Consider the following 25,700-nt stretch of genomic DNA (forward strand, 5'->3'; position numbering starts at 1 on the left):
ATAGTGTCTTATATATAATTGGCCCTTATTCACACTTGGGAACCCAAAACTCATAAATTAACTAAATGAACCTTTTTAACTTTTATAGTAGTTTTTCATGACACTTATTACTATTCTCATGTGTGGTGAGAGAGTGTCTAGTTAACCCAAAATGGGTTTAAAAACTTATAATAATGGCCTTGGGCTAAAAGCTTAAAATAGAAAGGAAGCTTGCAATGATATCTAGCAAACACAAAGGGGTGTAAGGGGTGGGCTTATGTAGCTAAATAAAATTTTAAGATACATAAGAAGTGTTATCCTCGTTTCTTATTAACCTATTTTAGGGTAGTGTAATGTTGAAATATTGGGTTTGAATGGTTAATTGTGGTGAAGGTTCATTAATGTTATATGTTTTGGCATTTGTGAGTTGAGGGGAAGGCATGTGTTCTCCTATGGAATTGTGTAAGGAGAGGCAAGGGTTCTCTTTAAATTAGTGTTATATGTTTTGACATCTGTTATTTGAGGGGAGTTGTGTTCTATTGTGTGAGGAAAGGCAAGGGTGCTCTTCAAATTAATAGATGGTTAATTTTATCTAAGGTTATATGGTGAGAGATGAATGCAAAAAGTGAAAAAGGTGAGAGATTTCATATGATCTATACAATGATGTGTACTTAATGATGTCATGGGGCCACATAGTCTAATGGAGAGAATCAAGGATAGCATGAGATGGTTTGGGAATTATGCATGCATTCTAGGATTTGATGGAGTAATCTTGAAGTAATTAGTGGATCTGGAGGCATTGAGCTATAAATCGATGTAAAACCAAGTTTATGTTTAGTCTAAATCTACAATGAGATTACTCTTATTTATGTTGGTTATTGTGTTCAATTAAGTGTGATTAAATATTTATTTAGACATGCCATTAATAACTTACTATGAACCACCCTAACTCTTTAATTTTTAAGTTGCTCCTAAAGCTGGTGTTAGTAGTAAGTGATTAGAGAACCTGATAAGGAAGTAATTAGGATTCTTATCTTTCACCTATTTTCTTCTTCTTCATTTGAACCCTCTTGATTTTGTTGCTACAATATCCAAGGGTCCTATAGGAGTTGTGCATGATTTGTAGTGTGTCCATTCTAGATCTCTCTATAATAACAATAATCATTATCATCATAAATAAAAGGGAACTCCATGGCAATCTCCACAAGTAGCCGGGGGGAGGGGTCACTAAAAAATATCTAAGATAGCACGTGAGTTCAACAAAAGGGGTTTTTTTTCCCTTGTGGAGTTACATAAAATTTATATACATAAGGGGGATTTTAAATTGAAATGGTGAAAATTTTGGTACAAAAGGGGTGTCTTTAAAATTTAAAAATTTATAAGTAGAGGGGTTTTTTGAATACCCTTGAACACACATGCTACATAGTGGTTTTGCAGAGTGTCCCCCCTGAAAAATAACCTCAGATTTGTTTTTCACACAATTTGTTGTGTCCAATGTAGCATGCAAGAAAAATCATGTTATAATGTATTTTACAGATGAGAATTTTAAAAATATGCGAAAACTTTTAGATGAAGGTTTTAAAATTTGTGGATTCTAGAAGGTTTGAGGTATACACACCTTCAATGTATTTAAAACTCGTGGATTCTAGAAGGTTTGAGGTATAAACACCTTTAACATATTTATTTTGCACTTTTGAAATTCAAAATGTGTAAATTTTAGAGTTGAAGGTTTCATAATTCGTAGGTTTTAATTAAAAATTATTAAAAATAAATAAAATTATTTTAAAAAAAATTGGGATAAATTTTAGAGTTGAAGGTTTCATAATTCATGGGTTTTGATTATAAATCCCTTCAAATTATTCAAAGTAAATAAAAAATATCTCCACTTCACTATTTGGAAAACAAGTGTTATTCTCCCAATGGGACTCCAATGCTACTTAGTTCACATGTTGGTGCAATCCTTGTTAGTTCACATATTTGGCCCATGGGTTAGCCACCACCCAATCACTGGAATAGTAGAACCAGACAAGTACTCACCCACCCATAATTGAAAGCCTTTCTTAACTTTTGCTTTAGAATACAGATACTCACACACTCCTCTTTAAACTTTAATTTATAAAACAATCCACTGACAAATAATTACTGGGTACAAATATCTAAACTCAAAAATTTCCATTCAATCCTTGTTTCTCACAAAACAGTATCACTCTGGACTCTCCGTTGAGACCAGCAGTTCAGCAACGAGATCCAGTAACAGATTAAAATAATTATCCCGTCATCATACATATATATATCTTCCACGACATACGCATGGTTGTCCTAAGCACCGCGAGCCCGTGCATCACCTGGTCAGAACCCTCCAGGATCCTCCTTAGGTATCCTGGCACTTCACTCAGGGACCGCTTCGTCGGCCCTCGCCCATCATACTGGAAGCACACCATTTTACACCATACCCACGCTAGTCAAGACCTGGGCAAGTTTTTTTCGCGTGAGCCTTCCTTTGCCGCCAGCTGTTGCGACCGAGCTTCCCTTAGAACACACATATACCAAATGCTCCCTCCATCATTCTGGCGGCGTAAGACAGTCCTTTAAGAAAATAGGGTTTCTATGCAAGTTTTCAGTTTTGATTTTCTTTTGAATACAATGAGTATTTCTTAAATTTGTATCCCAATACTTCTAGATCACAGGTCTGGATTCCCAAGCAGAATTCCTTGAATTCTGTAATCTTGATCCTCATATCAAAATCAAAGGTCTCAACTTAGTTTCAGATTCGGTGGGTGATTTGAGTGTAGATTACTGAACTGGTCACATCGTCTATTCTTGAAACTGACGAAGAAGTTATGTCTTGGTCATAGTCTGATTCAGGGTTTGAGTTTGGAAAGGTTCTCCTCCTCCTCCTTGATCTATCTTTCTCGAAGGTAATAATTCAATTACTACTTTATTGAATTCAAAATTAAACACGAATTCCTATGAGGAATAAATTAGTCATTCATCTAAAATTCTGACTTCGATAGTTTTTTTGAATTTTCTCATTACCATCCTAGAAAATATGAAACGGTAAAATTTTCTTTATTTACTTAATTCATTTACCCATATTACACTTTTATAATAAAAAAATTCTTTTATGCATCATTTTATGCATAAAAATCAATAATGATGAAAGTAACACTTTTATAATTAAAAAAATCTATTTATGCATAAAAATCCATTTTGATGAAAGTAACACTTTTATAATAATAAAAATTTCTTTTATGCATCATTTTATACATAAAAATCAATAATGATGAAAGTAACACTTTTATAATAAAAAAATCCTTTTATGCATCTATTTATGCATAAAAATCCATTTTGATGAAAGTAACACTTTTATAATAATAAAAAAATCTTTTATGCATCATTTTATGCATAAAAATCAATAATGATGAAAGTAACACTTTTATAATAAAAAAATACTTTTATGCATCATTTTATGCATAAAAATCAATAATGATAAAAGTAACACTTTTATAATTAAAAAAATATTCTTTTATGCATCTATTTATACATAAAAATCAATATTGATGAAAGTAACACTTTTATAATAAAAATTATTCTTTTATGCATCTATTTATGCATAAAAATCCATTTTGATGAAAGTAATACTTTTATAATAAAAAATATTCTTTTATGCATCTATTCATGCATAAAAATCCATTTTGATGAAAGTAATACTTTTATAATTAAAAAAAACTTTTATGCATCATTTTATGCATAAAAATCAATAATGATGAAAGTAACACTTTTATAATAAAAAAATTCTTTTATGCATCTATTTATGCATAAAAATCCATTTTGATGAAAGTAACACTTTTATAATTAAAAATAATTTCTTTTATGCATCATTTTATGCATAAAAATCAATAATGATGAGAGTAACACTTTCATAATAAAAAAATTCTTTTATGCATCATTTTATTCATAAAAATCAATAATGATGAAAGTAACACTTTTATAATTAAAAAAATATTCTTTTATGCATCTATTTATGCATAAAAATCAATATTCTTTTATGCATCTATTTATGCATAAAAATCAATATTGATGAAAGTAACACTTTTATAATAAAAATTATTCTTTTATGCATCTATTTATGCACAAAAATCCATTTTGATGAAAGTAATACTTTTATAATAAAAAATATTCTTTTATGCATCTATTTATGCATAAAAATTCATTTTGATGAAAGTAATACTTTTATAATAAAAAATATTCTTTTATGCATAAAAATCAATATTGATCAAAGTAACACTTTTGTAATTAAAAAAATTAACCAATATGCATCTTTCTATGCATAGAATTTATATCTAATGAAAATCACTCTTTTATAATTAAAAAATAACCAATATGCATCTTTCCATGCATAGAATTTATATGTAATGAAAATCACTCTTTTATAATAGAAAAAAATAACCAATATGCATCTTTCTATGCATAGAATTTATATCTAATGAAAATCACTCTTTTATAATAAAAAATAACCAATATGCATCTTTCTATATGCATAGAATTTATATCTAATGAAAATCACTCTTTTATATTAAAAAAATAACCAATATGCATCTTTCTATGCATAGAATTTATATCTAATGGAAATAACACTTTTAGAATAAATATATTTCTACTATGCATTTTTTAATGCATAGAATGAAAATGACACTTTTAGAATACACAAACGAAGGGATTATTCTTTTAGAATAATAAAAGATGAAACTTATTTCACAAAATTTTAGAAAATTTTGCCATAACCTCCTTTGTATGGCTGACCATTTTTCAATTTTTCCTACTTTAATTTACTTAGAAATTAACCCCAATTGTTTTTTAGCACTCTAAACTAATCAATTTTCACTTTTAAAAGAGAAACAATATGAAAAGTTTAATTCCAACTATTAGATCACTTAACTAGGTTAAAGAAGAGCTGATTTTAACAATGAGAGAGGGGGGAAAGCCTTTCCAGCAAGGCATAGCATCAGATTATCATTTCAACAAAACAAAAATTAGAAAACCATTAAAAGAGTAAAGAAAAATATAAGATTTCTAACTTAAATATAAGATTTCTAACTTACATGAATTCTGGGAGCTTTCCTTTGGCTTGATGGTTTGAGGGATCTACTCTTGTTTGCAACAAGAGTGGCCGCCAAATCTTTAGAAGAGGGAATGGTAAAAAACTAGTGAATTATTAAGAAATTCACAGTTCTTGGCTCTTGGGAGGAGTAGAGTAACAGTGCATAAAACACTATTAAGCTTCAACAAAGGGGGAGGCTTCTATTTATAGGAAAAAGTAAGCTCTTAACCAAGCAAACCGATTCTAGAATTTTTCAGATCAGTTTGGTCAATTTTTGACCATTTTTAGGTCAGTTTAGCTTACTTTTTGGAACTAGACTTGAATTAGGAGAGATGAAATATCTCAATTTTTTATAATCTAAAACTCCACTACACATGTGAAATAGGCGCCTCCTTCATGAGGGGGGAATTCCCATTGTGAGGTGTCAAAAATCTATTTTTTTAGTATTTCCTTTGGTCCTTAGTCCATACTCTTCATCTTATGTGAGTATTTCCTTGGTCCTTAGTCCACTCTTCATCTTATGTGAGTATTTACTCATTTTTGGGGGGATTTTCTTTATTTCTTCTATTTATCTTCTCCACACATTTGGATGAATCTGATTGGCCCCTCAAAACCTTAATTTAAATTTTTTTTAAAATGACCCCTAGGATAAGGCCTTCTGAACAGATTATACTTGATTTCTAAATGTCAATTTTTTGTAAGAAACGTGTAAAGTGCCCAAAATATTATCGTTTTTTGGCAGTGTTGTACTCATGCGTAGACCACTCAAAAAAACCGATTGAAATTTTCCTTGCCTTGAAATCAACTGGCCAAGATTTTGAGAATTTCAGTTTTAAAAAAATTGATCGATTTGTAGAAAAAACAGGCAAAGGTAAAATACCTCTCCTAATTGACAGGTTAGAAAATTTCTTTTTTTGTTTTTTCTAACACTGCTCCGTAATTGTCCATTCCCCCTAATTAGTTAGAATTAGGGACCCACATCAATTGACAATGAGTCATAGTCAAGGGCTGGGGCAGGGCCAGGGTCACATCATCAATTAGTCATAGTTAGCAGCCAGAGCGACGATGAGTCATAGGTAGGGGCTAAGGCCACATCAATGAGTCAAAGTTAGGGCCATACTATTTCAAAAGGAACCTCCACATCATGGACTTTACTTTAGGTGTTGTAAAACTTAGAGCTAAGCTTGATTTTTTAAGGTTGTCATGCCCATTTTTATGTGCGTTGTGGCCGTCAACACCCAATAAATTCTATGGGCCATAAAAAAATACATCAAGTCCTCAAAAAAAGTTCAATATTTTTCTGCTTTCCTTCATATTGAATGGGATCCGTAAAAAATCAACCTTGCAAGTGGAAGCCCTTTACCACTTCCCAGCCTCTTCCAAGTGGAAACCCTTCCCCACTGAAAGAGACATAAGTAGTTGTTTCTTCCCAGCCTCTTGTACTACGAAGGATCTTGCCAAATAGGTCTCACTCTCCATTGTTATCATTTTTCTTGGCAACCATAAATTCCAATGTTAGCCATTATACTACATGGTTGCAATTAATAGTAAAAATTGTACAATTGATAAGGAACCAATAGAATAGTACAAAAGCTTGACACATATTAAAAGATAGCAGATTGGCACATATCAAAAGGTAGTTGATTGATCTTGTATTTTGACAAACGCTAGTGATCATGCAAGAGCTCATGATGAAAAATTTGGGGGGCATAATCTCCTTTGCTAATTCTTTTACAACTTTTGTAAGCACACACTGATAATATAAGCATTACTCCAGAATTTGAACTCGATTGTACCTTTCAAGGTTTATCCTTCATGAGAATAAGAAAAAATAGTATTAATTCTTTACATGGAAACATAGGTTTAATATGAGCCCTGCAAATGAAATTTTGGGGTCAACCTTCAAATTTCAGGACTAGCACATGAGGACAATAATCTTATATTTTTCTACATTAACCATCCCACTCCTTTCAATGAAAAAGGGCTTTTTTCAACCATTTTGTAGGTTCCAAGCTCCAACTTTGGCTTTTGCATTGTGAACTTGGCCAAATATATATATTGGATACTTAGTTAGTTCAATTTTGAGGTCACCCTTCAAATTTCAAGACTAGCACATGAGGACGATAATCTTATATTTTGCTACGTTAACCATCCCATTCCTTTCAATGGAAAAGGGATTTTTTTCAACCATTTTGCAAGTTGTGAGCTCTAACTTTGGCTTTACATGTTGGAGGGTTTTGTTTTGTTTTTGCAAGTGGGCAGTGGGACTCTCAGTGTTAGAAATAAACTTTTTTTTTCTAACTAGTGAGAAAAAGGATGACCTTCAAGCTCAACTGGTTTTTATAGAAAAAATACACTGGTTAATCGGTTTCATAACTAAAATTGTGAAAATTTGTATATGTTTTTATTGAGAAAATACACCGTTTAATCGATTTTATGACTGAAATTTTGTATCTTTAAATTCAAGACTGGGAAAAATGACAACCGATTTCTAGTTTGTGTCAATCTGAGCTGTGAACATCTCTTAATAAGGAAGAGTTTCAGAAAGCTGCCACGTGACAAAAATTTGGAGGTTCGGGAAGGGGAAGAGGAGGTTTGGGTAGAATTTGAACTTGGAGTCTCAAAAGATGGACGAAGCACGGGTGGCTGAGTCGTTACACTAAAGGACGGGTGGCTGAGTCATTACACTAAAGGACAGTTTTTTTTTTTTTCTAGAAGTGAGTACCAAGTGGTTGATGCCAAATGGGGAAGCATTTTACAAATGCGTGAAGAAGAGGCAATTGCCACCAAATGAGCATGAAAATGGCATGCAGGTTTTGTTAAGAGGAGCAATTGTGGCACGTGGTCAACTTGGGGACGTCAGAGATTATGTGGCAGAGGGTGAGTGGACCCGACAGTGTCAGTTTCGAGCTTTCGTGGAAAGAGAGACGAGGTAAAGTTTTTTAAAGAAGAAAGCGAGTTTCGTGCAGAAACATCTTTCCTTAATAAAAGCAGCAGCAGCAGCAGCAGCAGAGACTTTGAAACCATTCAACGCTTTCCTTCCTCCCCCTCTCCCTCCCTCCCTCTCTCTCTCTCTCTCTCTCTGCTTGCGCCCCTGCCTCGGACATGGGTTTCACCTCCCCTCTCCCCCTCCTCTCCCCCTCTGATGACTGCCCCTCCTCCTCCCCCTGTTCATCACTTGCCTCCGGCTGTGTCACCTCTTGCAGCTCCGCTTCTTTCTCCTCTTCCCATGCCTCTCCGGAGATGAGCAATTGTGATGCCTCCCGGGCTCGCAGACGAGTCCGTGGCGTCGACCTTATTCGAAAGCTCAAGCCCATCTTGCAGAAAATGGGCCAGGTCGCCATAGCCGGAAATCCGGAGGCGCTTTCCTTCTGCGGCCAGCTATGGAACACCACCAAGCAACAGCAGCAGGAGGAGATAGAGGCATCGGAGGCATTGGGAGAAGAGGAGGTCGTGGAGTCAGGGTGGGAAGGCTTCCCCAAGGGGTTAGGCCATGCCATTCTAAGAACCAAGCTGTTTGGCGAAAACCTAGAAACCCTAGCACAGAACGGTCAACAAGGTCTAGCTCTAGGAATGGAGGAAAATCTGGGGCAGCAAGCTTCAAAGAAGAAACACACAGGCAGTGGTTGTCGCAGAATCAGGCCCCTGGCCCCTCTCTCGTTCGCTGCACAGCTGCAGCCTTGTCTGCAGAAATCTCCCAAGCTTACTAGCCCATGGAAACTGCCCGCCTCTGAAGCTACCCCCACCTCTTTGAGGTCATGCTTCTCTGGGCCAGGCTCTGGCTTGCCATTAAATGAAAACGATTCAGATGACATGGTGTTGTACGGCATGCTCAAAGAAGCGAGCACGACCGGATGGGTCCCACGAACACCCCGCCTCGTTGATGGCCAAACCCTAGCCATGGATGAAGCAAAGCAAGCACGTTCCATGGCACTACCACAGCAAACCCTAGCTTTCACCTCAGATCTTACCTCTGTTAGCACATCACATGCCATGACAGAGCTTTCCAAGACCTCTGGAAAGAAGCATTTCCGCGGGGTTAGGCGTCGGCCGTGGGGCAAATATGCAGCCGAAATCAGGGACTCTGCAAAGCAAGGAGCCAGAGTGTGGCTAGGAACCTTTGACACTGCTGAGGAAGCTGCAATGGCCTATGACAGGGCAGCCCTTAGGATGCGAGGGGCGCGAGCTCTGCTCAATTTTCCCCTCGAAGTGGTGGCACCATTGTTGGAAAAAGAAGAGGAGGCAAGAAAGAGGAAGAGATCAAGGAGGACAGATGATGATGCCACAAAAAAGGGCCATTGCAGTACAAAGCAATCAAGGCAGACACAGCAAGAGTCAGCACCTTCTCCATCAAGCATTATTAGCTCTGTGGGGGAAGAGGTTAAGCTAGAAGAGCTGGATGACATCTTTTCTCTGCATGAGCTGCTCCCATGTTAAGGTTTGTGCCATTTCGTCGTCGCGCCGACGACGAGACGAAGGGAGATCTACAGGATGATGTGCAGACACATGCTTTTGCTCTTCTGTGCCATACTCATTGTCCTCTCATGGATGTTCCACACTGAGATTTTTGTTACCCACATGTAAAATACCTCTCAGAATACTCCCATTTTGAGATTTTTGCAACCCTCGTGTGAAACAACTCTCAGGGTGTTGCAAGGGCTGGTTTTTTTTTAATCTTTAAGGTATTTTAATGAAAATTTCTTAAGAATGTTGATTACGCAGCCAATTGAGTATATTAAATAGACGCATTAGCCTTCAAAACTCAAATGACCTTTAGACCTGTTTAAAATCATGAATCGCAGCCCATGGCAAGGGCACATGCAGTGCTTTTATTTATCCCATCCAATCGAAATAAAGAAAATGCTGAAAAGTAATCGGGATTTAGTACGGATTTTAACTAAAATATGTAACTTTTTCTCCCTATTGAAAATAAAGGGAATGCTAAATATAAATCAACAAATTCAACAATCAAAAAACACGTGAATTAGCATTAATAAAAAAACGTGTAAATTAGCATTAATAAAAAAACGTGTAGTCTAGTATTAATTTAGAAACACATGGGTACCACTACCTTTTTTATTGAAGGGTAAAATAATATCCAAAAGTTATTTGTGCTGTTATATTGCAAAAAAACAACTATAATATCTAAAACTTGAGAAACATTACTTTTTGAGTGTTTTTTACAAAAAGAAAAAACAAATTGAAAGAGTAAAAACTCCTTGCAAAAGTTAAATTGTAAAAATAAAGGAGAGTCTTTATTCGTCCAAGATGTTGACTCAACAATCAATGTATGGGCAAATGATTTACTTATTAATGATGAAAATCAAAAGGTCTAATTTATAATAATTTTGAGTATCTTGAGAAGAACCCTTATATTGAATTTGTTTTGTTGGCTTATGGACAATTTTGTTTTGTATAGCTGGTGGTGTATGAGGATGTTTATCTCGTGTGCACATCAGAAAAATGATGGGGGGAGGACTCGGAAAGGACTCAGCACTGGGAGCGTACATTAACCGGTTGAAATTTTCACAGTTCATTCTATATATATTATTCATTCTCATTCAATCTTCTAGGTCTCCTTTCTTTCATTGAAATAGAAAAGATTCTATTTTGCCTCTCTTGCACATGAGACGGAGCTAGTAGTAGGTAGTACAAGAACAATTTACTAAAGTTTGAATAGTGCAGGAAACATTTCCACATTGAATCCATGTATCAAAGAGACCTTTGGTTGGATAAGCCTCTAATAAGGTTGCAACAAAGCATGGTAGTTATATCTTACATTCATCCTTGTCTACAAATGGGAATGCCCATTTTGCAAATCCATCACATAGCCAATCCAAAAATTATCTTGAAAAATTTCCTCGATCTACTTTATCGCCTGGGTAATTTTAGGTAAGTAGAGCTTGTAGAGCTTTCCTACATTGAACAAATAGTAAATCAACAAACCTTTCATTGAATCCTGATAGTAATTCTTAAATAAAGTCTTTTGCTAAAAAGAATTCATCCTCCAATATCCCCATACTTGTTGGAATTAGGGTTGCAGGAAAGCACACAAAGCTTGGAGAAGAAGAAGCAAGAATGCACACAACACAAAAAATTAGATTGTGTCAATGTACAAAAGATAAGTTAGCCCTAGAAGGGTGGGCGTATATACAAGCCGGGGGAAAAAAACCTCCTAAAGAGGGAAAAAGTGCCCCGGCGGTCCTAAGTGTCAATGTACAAAAGATAAGTTAGCCCTAGAAGGATGGGCGTTTATACAAGCCGGGGGAAAAAACCTCCTAAAGAGGGAAAAAGTGCCCCGGCGGTCTTAAGTGTGTTTACACACATCACTGCCTATATATATATATATATATGGCAACAAATCCCCCCTGGGAGTGATGGTGTGAACGATTCATGTATAGGGGAGTGCCATGCCCGAAGTAGATCAGTCCACAAAGGGGAGCAAGCCCAAAGCTTTGCGGAAAGCTTCGAACTTCTCACGAGGAAGCGCCTTTGTGAAAAGATCGGCGAGGTTGTCCTGTGTTGGCACATAGGCCAAGCTGATCTCTCCTGCTGAGAGTCTCTCCCTGACATAGTGATAATACACCTCAATGTGCTTTGTGCGAGCATGAAAAACTGGGTTTCTCGCAACTGCCAATGCGCTCTGACTATCAGTAAAGATAGAGGTGGCAGACTCCTGTCCAACACCCAAGTCAGCCCATAAGCCGTCTAAGCCACACACACTCAACCGTAGTAGCTGTGAAAGCTGCCCTGTACTCAGCTTCACAACTAGAAGTGGCCACAGTAGGTTGCTTCTTGCTCAACCAAGATATGCATGAGCTACCGAGCATGAAACAAAAACCACTTGTGGACACTCTTGTGTCATAGCAACCAGCCCAATCCGAGTCCGAAAAAGCATGTAAATCTGGCGGCAACGATCCCCCCTTGGGATAAAACAACCCAAGATGTATGGTGCCACTCAAGTAGCGAAAGATGCGTTTAACTACTTTCCAATGCTGAGACCCTGGGCTATACATAAACCTGCTCACCTGTGAGACTGCAAACTGAATGTCCGGCCTCGTAATACATACATAAATGAGGCAACCAACAACTGTCTGATAGAGTGTGACATCAAAGTGATCTCCAGCATCATGAAGACTCAACTTCAAACCTATCTCCATTGGAGTAGCAATAGGCTTGTAGTCTTCAAGGCCAAATCTCCGCAACAATGTCTCAATATACTTTGTCTGACACAAAGCAATACCTCCATCACACTGCTTAAATTGTATCCCCAAATAATGATGCAAATGCCCCAAATCTGACATTTCAAAAGAGGCATTCAAATCAGCCTTAAAATCAGCAATATGACTTTCATTTGGTCCTGTGAGCAGCATGTCATCGACATAGAGAGCAATGATTAGATGTACATCATCCACACATTTAACATATAAAGTGCTTTCTGTTGGACTATTCTGAAAACCATGTGCAGTCAAATATGCATGTATCTTTTCATACCAAGCTCGTGGAGCTTGCTTTAAACCATATAAAGCCTTTTTCAACCTGCACACTTTGTTTTCCTGCCCTCTTTGAACAAAACCACGAGGCTGCGATACATACACCTCCTCATGCAAATCTCCATTCAAGAACGCAGTCTTTATGTCCAACTGATGTACATTCCAACCATTATGAGTTGCCAATGCACAAATGCTACGAATGGTAGTCATACGACAAGTGGGAGCAAAGGTCTCATCAAAATCAATGCCCTTTTCTTGAGCATAACCCTTTGCAACAAGTCTAGCTTTATAGCGATCAACACTGCCATCTGGCTTTCGTTTCAACTTAAAAACCCACTTACATCCAATGGCCTTTTTACCAATAGGCAAATCACACAAAGACCATGTACCATTCTTCATTATAGCATCATATTCACTTTGCATTGCAGCCAATCAATTTTCTGATTTTTGTGCCTCATCAAATGAAAGAGGTTCTTCCTCTTCACACATACTAGACACAACCAAAGCATAACAATCTGATGCATAAGAGGCATGCTGAAAACCTGAATGAGTACGACTAGACATAGGTGCATCAATTTTACTATCACGCAAGGTTTGCACCAGCCATTTAGGCATACCTCTAGCCTGCTCATTTTCAGCCCTTTCCTCATAGATTACATCCTGTAAATCTGCATCAAAAATAGGCTGATCTATGATGTCGTTTGAAATCTGCATAGGCTGAGTATTTGCCTCATTAGGACTTACATTTGAATTCCCACTTGTAAATAGAGGCAACAATGTATCAAATACATCCCGTGAGCTCACACCTGTCTCTTTGCTACATAATAACAAAGGCTGCACAGCATCTTCCACAAAAACAACATCTCGACTAATCAAGATACGCTTTGACTGCGGATGATACAATCTGTAACCCTTGCTCTCAGCACTGTAACCAGCAAAAATGCATTTGACAGCCTTATCATCTAATTTTTTGCGTTGTTGCACAGGCACTAAAGCATAGGCCAAGCAACCAAAGACACACAAGTGACCAATAGAAGGCTTCCTGCCACCATGCCAAGCTTCTTATGGAATAGACTGAAGGCCTTAGTGGGACACCTGTTGAGTACATATGCAGCACACATGACAGCCTCAAGCCAAAATGCATGTGGCAAAGCTTGGCTCTTGACCATACATCGTGCCATCTCCATAAGTGACCTGTTTTTTCTCTCAGCAACACCATTTTGCTGAGGGGTATACGGCACTGTACATTGGTGTTTTATCCCACGACTAGCCAGAAATGCATCAAACTCTTTAGACATGTACTCCCCCCTTCGATCAGAACGGAGGGTGCCCACATTACAATTGGATACATTTTCAACCATAAGCAAAAACTGTTTGAAGCACAAAAACACTTCGGACTTTGCTTTCAGTGGATATACCCATGCATGCCTTGAGTAATCATCAATGAAAGTCACGAAGTACAAGTGTTACCAAATGACGGAGTTTGCATAGGCCCACGTACATCACTATGTACAAGTTGCAATTTGCGAGTGACCCGCACAGAACCATCCTTTGGAAATGCAGAACGGTGCATTTTACCCAAAATACAGCCTTCACAAACATGTTTCAATGGTGCCTCAAGAGGGAGCAATGAAGCAACCATATCAAATTTCTGCAAACGCAGCAAACTAGCAAAGTTTAGATGACCAAAACGAGCATGCCATAGTTTTGCATCTGAAAGTGCCTTTTCATTAGAAACTGCATTTGCTGAATCTTCCACACACTTGTCATAAGAATTGAGCCTATATAGCCCACGAAACAAGGTGCCAGATCATACAATAATCGTATCACCAGAAGTCAAATCATGAATAGTACATCTGTCATCCACAAATTTGACCACAAGTCCAAGTCTAGCAAGTGCAGAGACAGACAATAGATTCTTCTTTATCCTTGGCACATACAAAGCATCTGAAAGTGTGAAAGCACTGCCATTTGCAGTAGTAAGCATAATTTTACCAATGCCCTTCACTGGGTAAGAAGCATTATTGGCACATGTGACAGTATTCCCATTAGGGACAGCCTCAAGAGAAGTGAACATATCACGATGCGAGGTAATGTGCTTTGTCGCACCACTGTCAAAATACTATACATGAGAGTCAACAGAAACTGCCAAACATGCATCATGTACAGATGGGTCATACTGGCAATATACGCTAAACGCCGATTCTGTATCCTGCACAACATTTGCAGAATCTGCATTTGTAGAAACATCCGCTATTGTGGCTGCATTTGTAGAAGCATCCGCTATTGTGGCTGCATTTGACTCTTTCTTCTTTGCCTCTTTAACCTTTAGCTTAGGGCAATTCTTAATGACATGATCATTTGCCTTACAATAGTTGCACCTAGTCTTTTTCTTGCCTTTATCAAGAGCCTTCTCAGACTTATTGTTGCTACCCGTGGAGGGAGAAGAAGTTACAGACCTACTAATAGGAGAAGAAACAGTGGAAGGGGCTGCCTTACCACTTCTTCTCTGCTGCTGTGGGCAGCAATAAATGCTTGATCAACTGCACGCTGCCTGGCCCTGTTTTGCCTGGACTGCGCTTCTTGCAAGAGCTTGTTAACTAAAGTATCATACTTGACAGCATCAGGTCTGTCCTCAGCAAGAAGTCTCCACGTGGAAGCAAAAGTCTGATATGTCTCAGGTAAAGCATCAAGAACAGTCTGCACAAGAGAATGATCAGGAATAATCTCACCTCCTGTAGAAATCAACTGTTCCTTGAGATCGTTAATCTCAGCAAGAAAAACATTCATGTCATCATCTTCATGCATAATCTTCAATTCTAGCTCTTTATGCAGGTAAGAGATTTTTGCCTCGTTTACGACCTGTATACAAACCAGCTAGAATATCCCAAGCCTGTTTTGCTGTTTTAGCTGAACGAATATGTGGGGTGATGTTACGTTTGACAGAAAGTGCAATCAAGGCATGAGCCTGCGCATCTTCACCATCCCAACGAGCTTGTTCAGCAGCAGTGGGTAAAACAACAGCAACAGTAGAGGTGCTAGAACCTACAACATCCTCAATAGATCCTACATCCAAAGAACCTGGACGTACATCCATACCTGCACAATGTTCCACACTCCTTTTGCAACCAAAACATGCTGCATCGTGTATGCCCAAAGTGGGTAGTTGCTGTCTCCATCCAGTTTGTCTTCAGTAGACAACATGCGAAATACATCATTGCTGTTATCAGCCATGGCCACTGATTGAAACTGATGCAAAAGCTACCTGTAATGAAGCAAAGACTGAACAGAGAACAACTCGTGCTATGTAGCACGGTCCACAATAGAATACGTATGCCTGTTTTGCAGAAAACTGCACTGTCAAAATTTCTGCAAAAAATGACAAGAACACCTGTGCAGGACTTGCAATGCAAAAATGGAGCCCGAAACGACCTCAGATGCGAATTCTGAGAACGCAAAGCTCTATGGGCATATTTGCAGAGTATAGGGACCTACAAGCGCTCGTGAAAGCTCACCTCAATCGGAGAACGTGAGTCAGAGGGTGCTGGCGGCGTAGCCCTGGGAGCCGATGCCTGCTCTGATACCAATTGTTGGAATTAGGGTTGCAGGAAAGCACACAAGGCTTGGAGAAGAAGAAGCAAGAATGCACACAACACAAAAAATTAGATTGTGTCAATGTACAAAAGATAAGTTAGCCCTAGAAGGATGGGCGTATATACAAGCCGGGGGAAAAAACCTCCTAAAGAGGGAAAAAGTGCCCCCGGCGGTCCTAAGTGTGTTCACACACATCACTGCCTATATATATATATATATATATATATATATATATATATATATGGCAACAATACTCATGTACTATCAAGAAGACTTTGAAACACTGAAATATGCTCAATGATTTCATCGTTTTTATTAGCTTCCTTTAAAACACTGTTTTGAGCTTTTTCTAAGAATTCCTTAAGGTGTTTAGAGCTTGTAGAGCTTTCCTACATTGAACAAATAGTAAATCAACAAACCTTTCATTGAATCCTAATAGTAATTCTTAAATAAAGTCTTTTGCTAAAAGAATGCATCCTCCAATATCCCCATACTCATGTACTATCAAGAAGACTTTGAAACACTGAAATATGCTCAATGATTTCATCGTTTTTATTTTCTCCCTTTAAAACACTGTTTTGAGCTTTTTCTAAGAATTCCTTAAGGTGTTTTGAGCATACAAAGTCACGTTCTTCACTTCCAATGTGAAAGAAGAGCATGCATTATCTTTGCTAATCTACTTATTACATTTTCTCTTGACAACCATTGGACACCCCACATTGAGTTCACAATACTTGATAGTATCTATAACCTTTTTGCTCCATAGCATAACCAATAAAGATGCATTTCTCTGCCTTTGGATCCAACTTTGTTCTTATTTCATCAAGAATATGCATATATGAAACACACCCAAATACTTTCAAGTGAGACATATCCAGTTTTATACCTGTAAGCTTCTATTCAGGTGTCATACTATGAACAACTACAATGGGTGTCCTGTTCATAATGTACACAATAGTTGCTACTGCTTCTGCCCAAAAATAATGTGGCATATTCTTTTTTGCCATCAAGGAACGAATCACTTCTGCAATATGACTATTTTTTCTTTCTGCAACATCGTTCTGTTGTTTGCGGAGTGTATCTGCATGTAAACTATCTCTTGATTCCCTACTTTCTTAGAAAATCGTTGAACTCATTGGAGAAATATTTTTCCCCATCATCTGATCTTAGAAATTTTATTTGCATGCCTTTTATAAGAATATGGCACAACGGAAAGAGATAGCTAGACAAAGCACAATAGACAATGCAATAGATACACAATGGTAAGAATTTAAAACTCTGATTATACCAAACAGGTACAAGTGATGGTGTTGTCCACCCGCGTGCTCTCAAGTAGAGCTTAGATGGCGATCTAGATAGACTCTGGATGGAAGATATATGAAGTGTAGAAGGGGGTGGATAATCACAAGCATTGGATACCTTAGCTCATGGCAACCATGTCCATATATATAGTATTGTAGGAGGTGTGGTAGACATGTATACAACGAGGGCGATTACACTGTATAAACACGATCACCGCTTGTGTATCAAGTACGCGGCCCACCGAACACCACCGACCACCACCCACTAATGATGGACTTGGTATCCAAGGGAGTATTCTAGGAAATATTCCTCATACCGTCGCTAGCTACCCCTCGTACCCCTGACCATCTCCTAACCATCATCAATGGTCACACTAATGGCCCCATTGGCATCTAAGCCGGGGTTCCCACTAAAGACATATGCCCCATGGGGCTACTCCTCATAATGAGGGCCTAATAAATGTGAATTATACATCAAAGTGAGATAAATGTTGTGAGGCAAGCATTGAGTGTATACTAGCACCCCCTCCCCTTAATGTCCACTAGGTTTTTGGTCCAATGCCAAGTCGATGAAGATGCCAAGTGAGCTGGTCCTTCCCAAGAGTCTTGGTAAAGATGTCCGTGCAGTTTTTCTTTGTAGAGCAATACTCTAACTCCACTATCTCATCCTCTATCAGCTCCCACACATAATGATACTGAATCTCAATATCGTGCGAGCATGAAACACAGGGTTCTTGGAGATAGCCATGCAACTCTGATTATCGCACCACAAGATTGTAGCCTCCTTGATCTAAACTTCCATGTCAACCAAGATTCTCGTCAGCCATACTACCTCACATGCAACGAAGCAAGCTGCCTCTGTGGAAGAAGGTGCCACTGTAGTTAATTTTTGTTGGTCTAGGAGAAAGCACCAGAACCAAGCAAAAAATAATATCCAGAAACTGATTTCCTAGAATCAGAATCTCTTGCCCAATCCGAGTCACAATAACCTATCAGAGTATCACCCATGCTGTAAGTGATGCCCTCAAGATGTACCTAAGTACCCTTACCCCTTGTTTCTAATGACTCTCTTGTGGCTTGTTGGAAAACCTGCTCAACACGTCAACTGTGAAGTTGATATCAGGTCTAGTGTTAGTGAGAAAAATCAAACTCCCTCTAACTTCCTGTACTTCCTCATGTCAACAAAGTGATGAAGAATCCTCTGGAGAAAGCTTCACGTTCACTTGGCGTAGACACAAGCTTGCACTTTGTCATCCCAAATTCTTTGAGAATCTCCCAAGCATACTTTTGCTGCGAAATAAAGATTTTACCTGACTCTTGCTAGACCTCAATTCCCAAATAGAAATGCATACAACCCAAGTCCATCATCTCAAACTCATGGCTAGCATATCCATTGTCTGTTGGATCATCTCTTCATTGTCACCTGAAATGTTTAAGTCATCTACTTACAAGACAACCAAAACAATCTTATCAGAATCACTTCTTATAAACCCTATCTTTTTGAAAAATTGGTCTATCTTGTGGTACCATGCCCTTGGGGCCTGTTTCAGCCCATACAATGTCTTCTTTAGCTTGTAAACTTCATTTTCTAATCCGGGCATCTCAAAACCTGGTGGTTGAACTACATATACCTCCTCCTTGAGATGGCCATTCAAAAATGCTGATTTGACATCCATGTGAAAGATTGGCCACTTTTTGTGAGTAGCCAAGGCAAGTACGGCCTTGATAGTTGTGATACGAGCTGTGGGAGCAAAGATTTCATCAAAGTTGAAACTCTCTACTTGTGCAAATCCCTATGCAACCAAGCTTTGTGTTTTTCAAGTGAGCCATCAGTCTTATACTTAGCTTTCCAAACCCATTTGGTACCAATTACCTTTCTGTTTGGTGGTCGGTCAACTAGCTCCCAAAAGTGTTGTTCTTTATGATGCTGTCATACTAGACTGCATCACGGCTTTCCACTTTGGATTTGCTAAGGCTTCATCCAAGATGGCTAGGTCCTTCACTGTTCCCATTATCTCAACCATCAAGGCCATATTGACAATGAGATCAGATGCTCCTCTGCTCCTCTATTCTCCTTGATATGCATGCTCCGTTTGCTGAAGATTTTGGCTTCTCAGGTACTAGAGTACGCTCATCGAAGAGATGTTGTGCCCACTTTAGAAGTGGATTTCCTTGTTGTGGCTGTTGTGATGTGTGAGAGTCTTCATCCTTTGAAAACTCCTCCTCCTTGAGAGGAAATCTAACTGGTGGGTGGACTATTTCTCCAGATGATGATAGAGTGGACAGACCTCCTTCCTCCACTGAGTGTGGCTGTTCTAAAAATACCACATCTCGACTAGCCACATAATCTTCTTTGCCTTTGTATCATAGAGCTGATATGCCTTCGAATCTTGACTATATCTAAGAAAAATACACTTCTTGCTTTTGGCATCTAGCTTGGTGCTGGATGCATCTAGAATATGCACATAACATTCATAGCCAAATGTTCTAAAATGAGAAACTGAAGGTTTCTTACCAAAATAGGCCTCTTGAGGTGTAACATCCTTGAGTGCCTTTGTGTAGCTCTCTCCGATTGAGGACATAAGCTACTGTGTTGACTGCTTCAGCCCAGAATGTATTGGGCAAACCCTTTGCCTCTTCAACTTGCACATCGAGCCATCTCCATGACAGTTTGATTATCTCCATGATGGTTCGATTGTGGCATTCTACAACACCATTTTGTTGAGGTGTGTGAGCAGTGTTGAGTTGGCTCTTGATGCCATTCTCCTTCTTGCAATAGCTGTCAAATTCCATTTTGAAAGGAATTATTCTTCTCGATCTTTACAAAATTTCTTCACCTTCTTTCCTGCCTCATTTTCGAAAAGCTTATGCCACTGTTTGAACTTGCCAAAAGCTTCATCCTTATCTCAAAGAAAATAAACCCACATCTTCCTACTGTAAAGCAAGAAGATCCCCCTAATGTAGTAGTAGACATTTTACCACAAAGATCAGCATATACCAACTCTAGAGGATTGCCACTTTCATGTGGAAATGCCTTGCGTTGTTGCTTGCCCATCATGCAAGCTTCACATGGTTCTTGCAATTCTAAAAATGCAGGCAAACTAGCTACCATACCCTTTTTTGCATCTCCTTTAGCATTGCAAATGGAATGTGACCAAATCGCTCATGCAAAAGCTTGCTTGTGCTCTTATCTGCAGACATTGTAAGGGCACTCAACTCATAGAGATTGTTGCACTTTACTTCTTTGCTCTGCTGACTACCTTGCTAACAACATCTAGAATTTCAGCTTCAATTTTCTTGAAGCATACTTCAAGCCCACAATCTGTCATCACAGAGCAAATGATAGTAGATTTCTCTTTATTTGGGGAACTTAGAGCACATCTAACAACTTCTTCTCTTCACTTGTAGCTGTCACACAAGATATGGTTCTAGACCCACTTTAGTTAGACATTTAGTATTATTCCCAACCACACTAATGGGTTCATGTAGAGGCTTCCAGGAACTATACCAACCCTTCTTACTGGTCATGTGTCGGGATACTCCATTATCCAAAAATCCATAACACTAATGGGTTCATGTAGAGGCTTCCAGGAACTATACCAACCCTTCTTACTCGTCATGTGTCAGGATGCTCCACTATCCAAAATCCGTGAATCATCAACAACTGGAGCCTGAGCAGATGACTTATTCTTCTTTGGCTTCTTCTTCTTCTCATCAGAAGATGTCGCGCCTTTACCTTTAGCATTGGCCGAAAATGTAGCATCACCACTATCACGGGTCTTCAACCGCATCTCCTCCTCAAGTAACATAGCACTAAATTCTTCAAACGATAAAGATGGTACTCTAACCTGAGTGTTTAGTGATGTAGCCAAGCCATCATAATTCTATGGAAGAATTTGAATGCACCTCTAGGCCAACTTCTCACTCGTGCGTGTAATCCCTACATCAGCCATTTGATCTCGCAGATTTTTGATTTGTGAGATAAATGCTTCAACAACTTCACCTTCAGCAAACTTTTCAGCAAGCTGATTCTGTAGGTTTAAAATCTTGGTGTTGGTGATGATAGGACAAAGTGCGTCAAGATTTCACTATCTCCATGCCCGAAGAAGTGTAGCATCTAGCGGAAGCATGTTTGTAGGGTTGTTGGGGTGGTCAGGACTTCTCACTCGTTATGCATCCATTCATAGAACAGTTTCTAGGAGCTCATAAGAGTCTAGAATGGCATTGATTTTGAATTTCCAAAGAGTATAGTTCGTTTCATCAAGCTTTCCTTCCGTGTGAAGACAGGTGGACAAATGCGCAAGATTGGTGCAGCAACTAGCAGCACAGAGCAGAGATAGAAGCCATCACTCCTAGGATTCTATGCAAAGAAAGACTAAACTTTATGCACTATTTTTGCTAAGAGAACCTATGCTCTGATACCATATAAGAATATGGCATAACGGAAAGAGATAAGACAAAGCACAATAGATACACAATGGAGATAATTTAAAATTCTGATTATACCAAAAAGACACAAGTGATGGTGCTGTCCACCCGTGTGCTCTCAAGTAGAGCTTAGATGGCGATCTAGATAGACTCTGAGGATGTACAAAGTGTAGAAGGGGGTGGATACTCACAAGCATTGGATACCTTAGCTCATGGAAACCATGTCTATATATATAGTACTGTAGGCAATCTGGTAGATGCATATCCAACGAGGGTGGTTACACTGCATAGACACGATCACCACTCGCGTATCAAGAACGTGGCCCACCAACCACCACATCCACTAATGATGGACCTAGTATCTGAGGGAATATTCTTCATATCATCGCCTTGAGGGCTCCCTTGGGCCCCATCTAATGCTTGTATGCCTGACTATCTCCTAACCATCATCAATGGTCACACTAATGACCCCATTGGCATCTATGCTAGGGTTCCCACTAAGACATATGCACCATGGATACTCCTGATAATGGGGGCCAAAAAAATGTGCATTATACATCAAAGTAAGATACATACTAAGAGGCGGGCATTGAGTGTGTATACTAACACCTTTTTCCTTATCGACCAAGGCTTTAAATCTCTGAAAGTGAGCAAACACCTTTTTCCTTATCGGCCAAGGCATTAAATCTCTGATAGTGAGCAAACACCTCACTTTTCTCCTTCATGAATTAAACCCACACTTTCCTAGTGTAGTCAAATGAATGTAACATAATACCTACAACCTACAATTTTTATAGTCTTGGCTAGTTCCCATACATCTGAATGTATAACATTTAATGGCCTTACATAGACATGCTTTTCATGTGGGAAAGCATGCTTGGCTAAGATGGCATGCTTCACATACTTAAGGCATACCATCAACCTTAAACTTTGGCAACCTGTGTAACTATATTTTGGGCAAGCTTGCAACTATATTTTGAGGATTTCAACCCGCTATATATTCACATGACCAATGCGCTTGTGTTATATGTCAATATCTACAATGACACCTGTTCCATGCACAAACATGGCTGCGTTTACCTCAGGCATGTTCACATCCAAAGTAAAATATCCTACTATTCCTATTACCCTTTGTAACCAAGTGACACTGATTTTTGAAGTCTTTCAGAAAAATCCTTGAGGATTAAACCTCACTTACAGAACCCCTGCTCAACCATCTGTTCAACATAAACCATGTTCTTTGTAATATTTGGAACATGAGGTACATCTTCCACGTACATTTTTCCATCCTACATAGACAATGGCACTTTACCAACATACACAATGGGATGCGTAGTATCACCACATGTTTCTACTACATAACTTGGTCTTTCCATTTTCTGCATGTCTCTAAACCACTCACGACGATGAATAGTCATGTGGTTAGAAGCGCCAGAATCCACATACCATATATCTTGAGATTTTGACACATTTCCTTTTGTGTGTGGAACTAAGCATGTGCTGCATCACAAACAACTGCTCACTTCTGTATCATCAATCACTACCATGTTTACTAGATGACGCATAGCTGCCTTGCTACAACTTTCCACTTTTAATGGCATTCAACTTTTTATAGTAGTCCTTTGCCATGTGCCCTTGCCACAATAATAGCACTCTATACTATTTGTACTTTGATTTCTTTGCCAACGACCTTGGCCTCTTTGGCTCCCTTTGCCTCTAGAATGGCATCTTCCACCTCTGTATGATTGATGCTACTGCTGCAAATCATTCTCTGCCTCTACCTGAATTAGAGGAGAAGGCCTATTCTAATGTGTTCTTGCTTTGTGAAGAAGATTCCTCACCTAGAGACTTTTCTTCTATGATCAGCATAGACACTAAGTCCTGAAAGTTGGGAATGTTCTCTTGACTGCAATGGAGGTCTTGAATGGCTTGTACTCTTTGCCAAGCCCATTCAAACAGACACTCACCAAATCATCATCTTTCAATGATACATTGATAGACCCAAGAGATTCAATAATACCCTTGATCTTTAAAGCATACTCATTGATAGACATGCTTTTCTTTTTCATACTATGCAGCTCTTGTTTTAGCTACAGTTTCCTTACCTTTGTATTGGTTTGGAACATCTACTCCAGGTTTGCCATCATGCAACTACTGGAGTGTTGGCATCCTGTATGTGTCCCATCATTGTGTTTGTGACATTGATCGAAAGCCAATATTTGAATTTCCTTGCACCTTGATTCCAATCAAGGTGCAAGATGAGATTGCATGTCACTTACTCTTCATTGTATGCCATTAGAATTATTTGAGCTACATCGAAATGTATCAAACTAAACCACGGACATACATCAACCAATGAAGTATGTTGTGCAGTAAGAACCGAGGAAAGAAGGGAATCTACAATATATACACGATTTTGAACATCGAATGGGAGATTTGATATAACCAAGCTGTACAAGAAAACTATATTATATTAGTTACTTTGGGCAAGCAACCCACTTTACAATCATGATGATGAAAAGGACGTAACAAACCTTAGAACTGTTATGATAATTCTATCGTTGACCTCCCTTAAAACATTGGATAAAACATCGATCTCCTCCGCATCGAAAGGGAAAAATTGCGCGGTGCCTCGCATCGGAAGTCTAACGTGAAACGAGGAGATGAAATAACTCAAAGCTCTCACATTCGACTTATGCATTTCCCAAATAGCCGATTTCTTTAACCGCGCAGTTCTTGGAGCTTCTGCATCCTGGCTTGGTTGCCAATCCTTTGTGTGCGTTGAGCCTTTTGTCACGTGAATGACTAGCCTCTGTCACTTCTGTGATCTTAACTTTCTTCGTTAAAGGCGGGATTTCCAAAATTCCCTTCATTCTCTTGTCACTAAGTAGGGCGACGGGCTCCAGTGTACGGTCATATCTGAACCTGAGCAAACAAAGCGAGTTCATGTCTTTTGGCATCACAGTGATTTTGTGTGCATGCGCGGCCGGCAAGGACATAGCTATCCTGAAAAAACTTGACAAGCCAGCCTTCCGTAGCCTCTTGCAAACATCCTAGGGCAGAGGCCTGCCAACGCATATTAATGCCAAAATTCTCGCATGTAGACTAGACTACATGCTGGAATGGCAACTTTGGAACCGCGCAATGCATATGTTTCTCCACCTTCCTTAGTTCAAGAAGGACGAATCTATGTTGGTCATATATCTGCATCTCCTCATTGAGCGCACTACAGACATTTTCTTTCCTCCCGAACTAGCTTCTCTACCTAATTGAGGATCATCTATAGATGAGAGCCTTGCAGTCTTCTTCATACGTGCCATTTGAAAATAGTCATAATGTTACATGATAAGCTTCTCAATAAATATATAGGACAATAATACAAAAACTACTGAAAAAGTTAACTTGGATAACGAATTAGCTTCAAATCACTACAACGCGATATGGGTACTTCAAACAAAATCTACATCAACTCCTCGCGTTGTATTGATTTCTCAAAGAGACCCTTTCATTTGACAAAATAACACAAGAACAATACACCTAACAACACCTATGACAATAAAATAGGTCCAAATCACTACAATACGATAGAGGCACATCAGACCTAATCATACCCTCAGCGTGCCCCTCAGCATGCTGTAGTGATTTCTTGCACAGAGCGTTTCATTTCACAAAGAGGTCATGGAAATAAGTAACAGATAACATACACAACATAGAACAATGTATAGGACAAGAAAGTATGTCCAAAACACTATAACGCAATATGCCTACATCAGAAAAAATCGTAATTCATTCTTCACGTCGTGG

At 38.7% G+C, this 25,700-nt stretch overlaps 1 protein-coding gene across 1 annotated transcript; it reads left to right on the forward strand.

The window, feature by feature from the left end:
- The first annotated feature begins 8,078 nt into the window (after positions 1 to 8,078).
- On the forward strand, positions 8,079 to 9,806 carry LOC147620139 (uncharacterized). Its single transcript, XM_086772331.1, has one exon. It carries the CDS (start codon positions 8,186 to 8,188, stop codon positions 9,515 to 9,517), a length of 1,332 nt encoding a protein of 443 aa, XP_086628457.1. The 5' UTR covers positions 8,079 to 8,185; the 3' UTR covers positions 9,518 to 9,806.
- The last annotated feature ends 15,894 nt before the right edge of the window (positions 9,807 to 25,700 follow it).

The sequence above is a fragment of the Cibotium barometz genome, chromosome 32 (genome assembly GCF_041138505.1).
Source record: "Cibotium barometz isolate CiBa-2024 chromosome 32, ASM4113850v1, whole genome shotgun sequence".
Classification (NCBI taxonomy): domain Eukaryota; kingdom Viridiplantae; phylum Streptophyta; class Polypodiopsida; order Cyatheales; family Cibotiaceae; genus Cibotium; species Cibotium barometz.

Coding starts and splice junctions, on each gene's coding strand:
- LOC147620139 (XM_086772331.1), top strand. CDS start 8,186: ATGGGTTTCACCTCCCCTCTCCCCCTCCTCTCCCCCTCTGATGACTGC.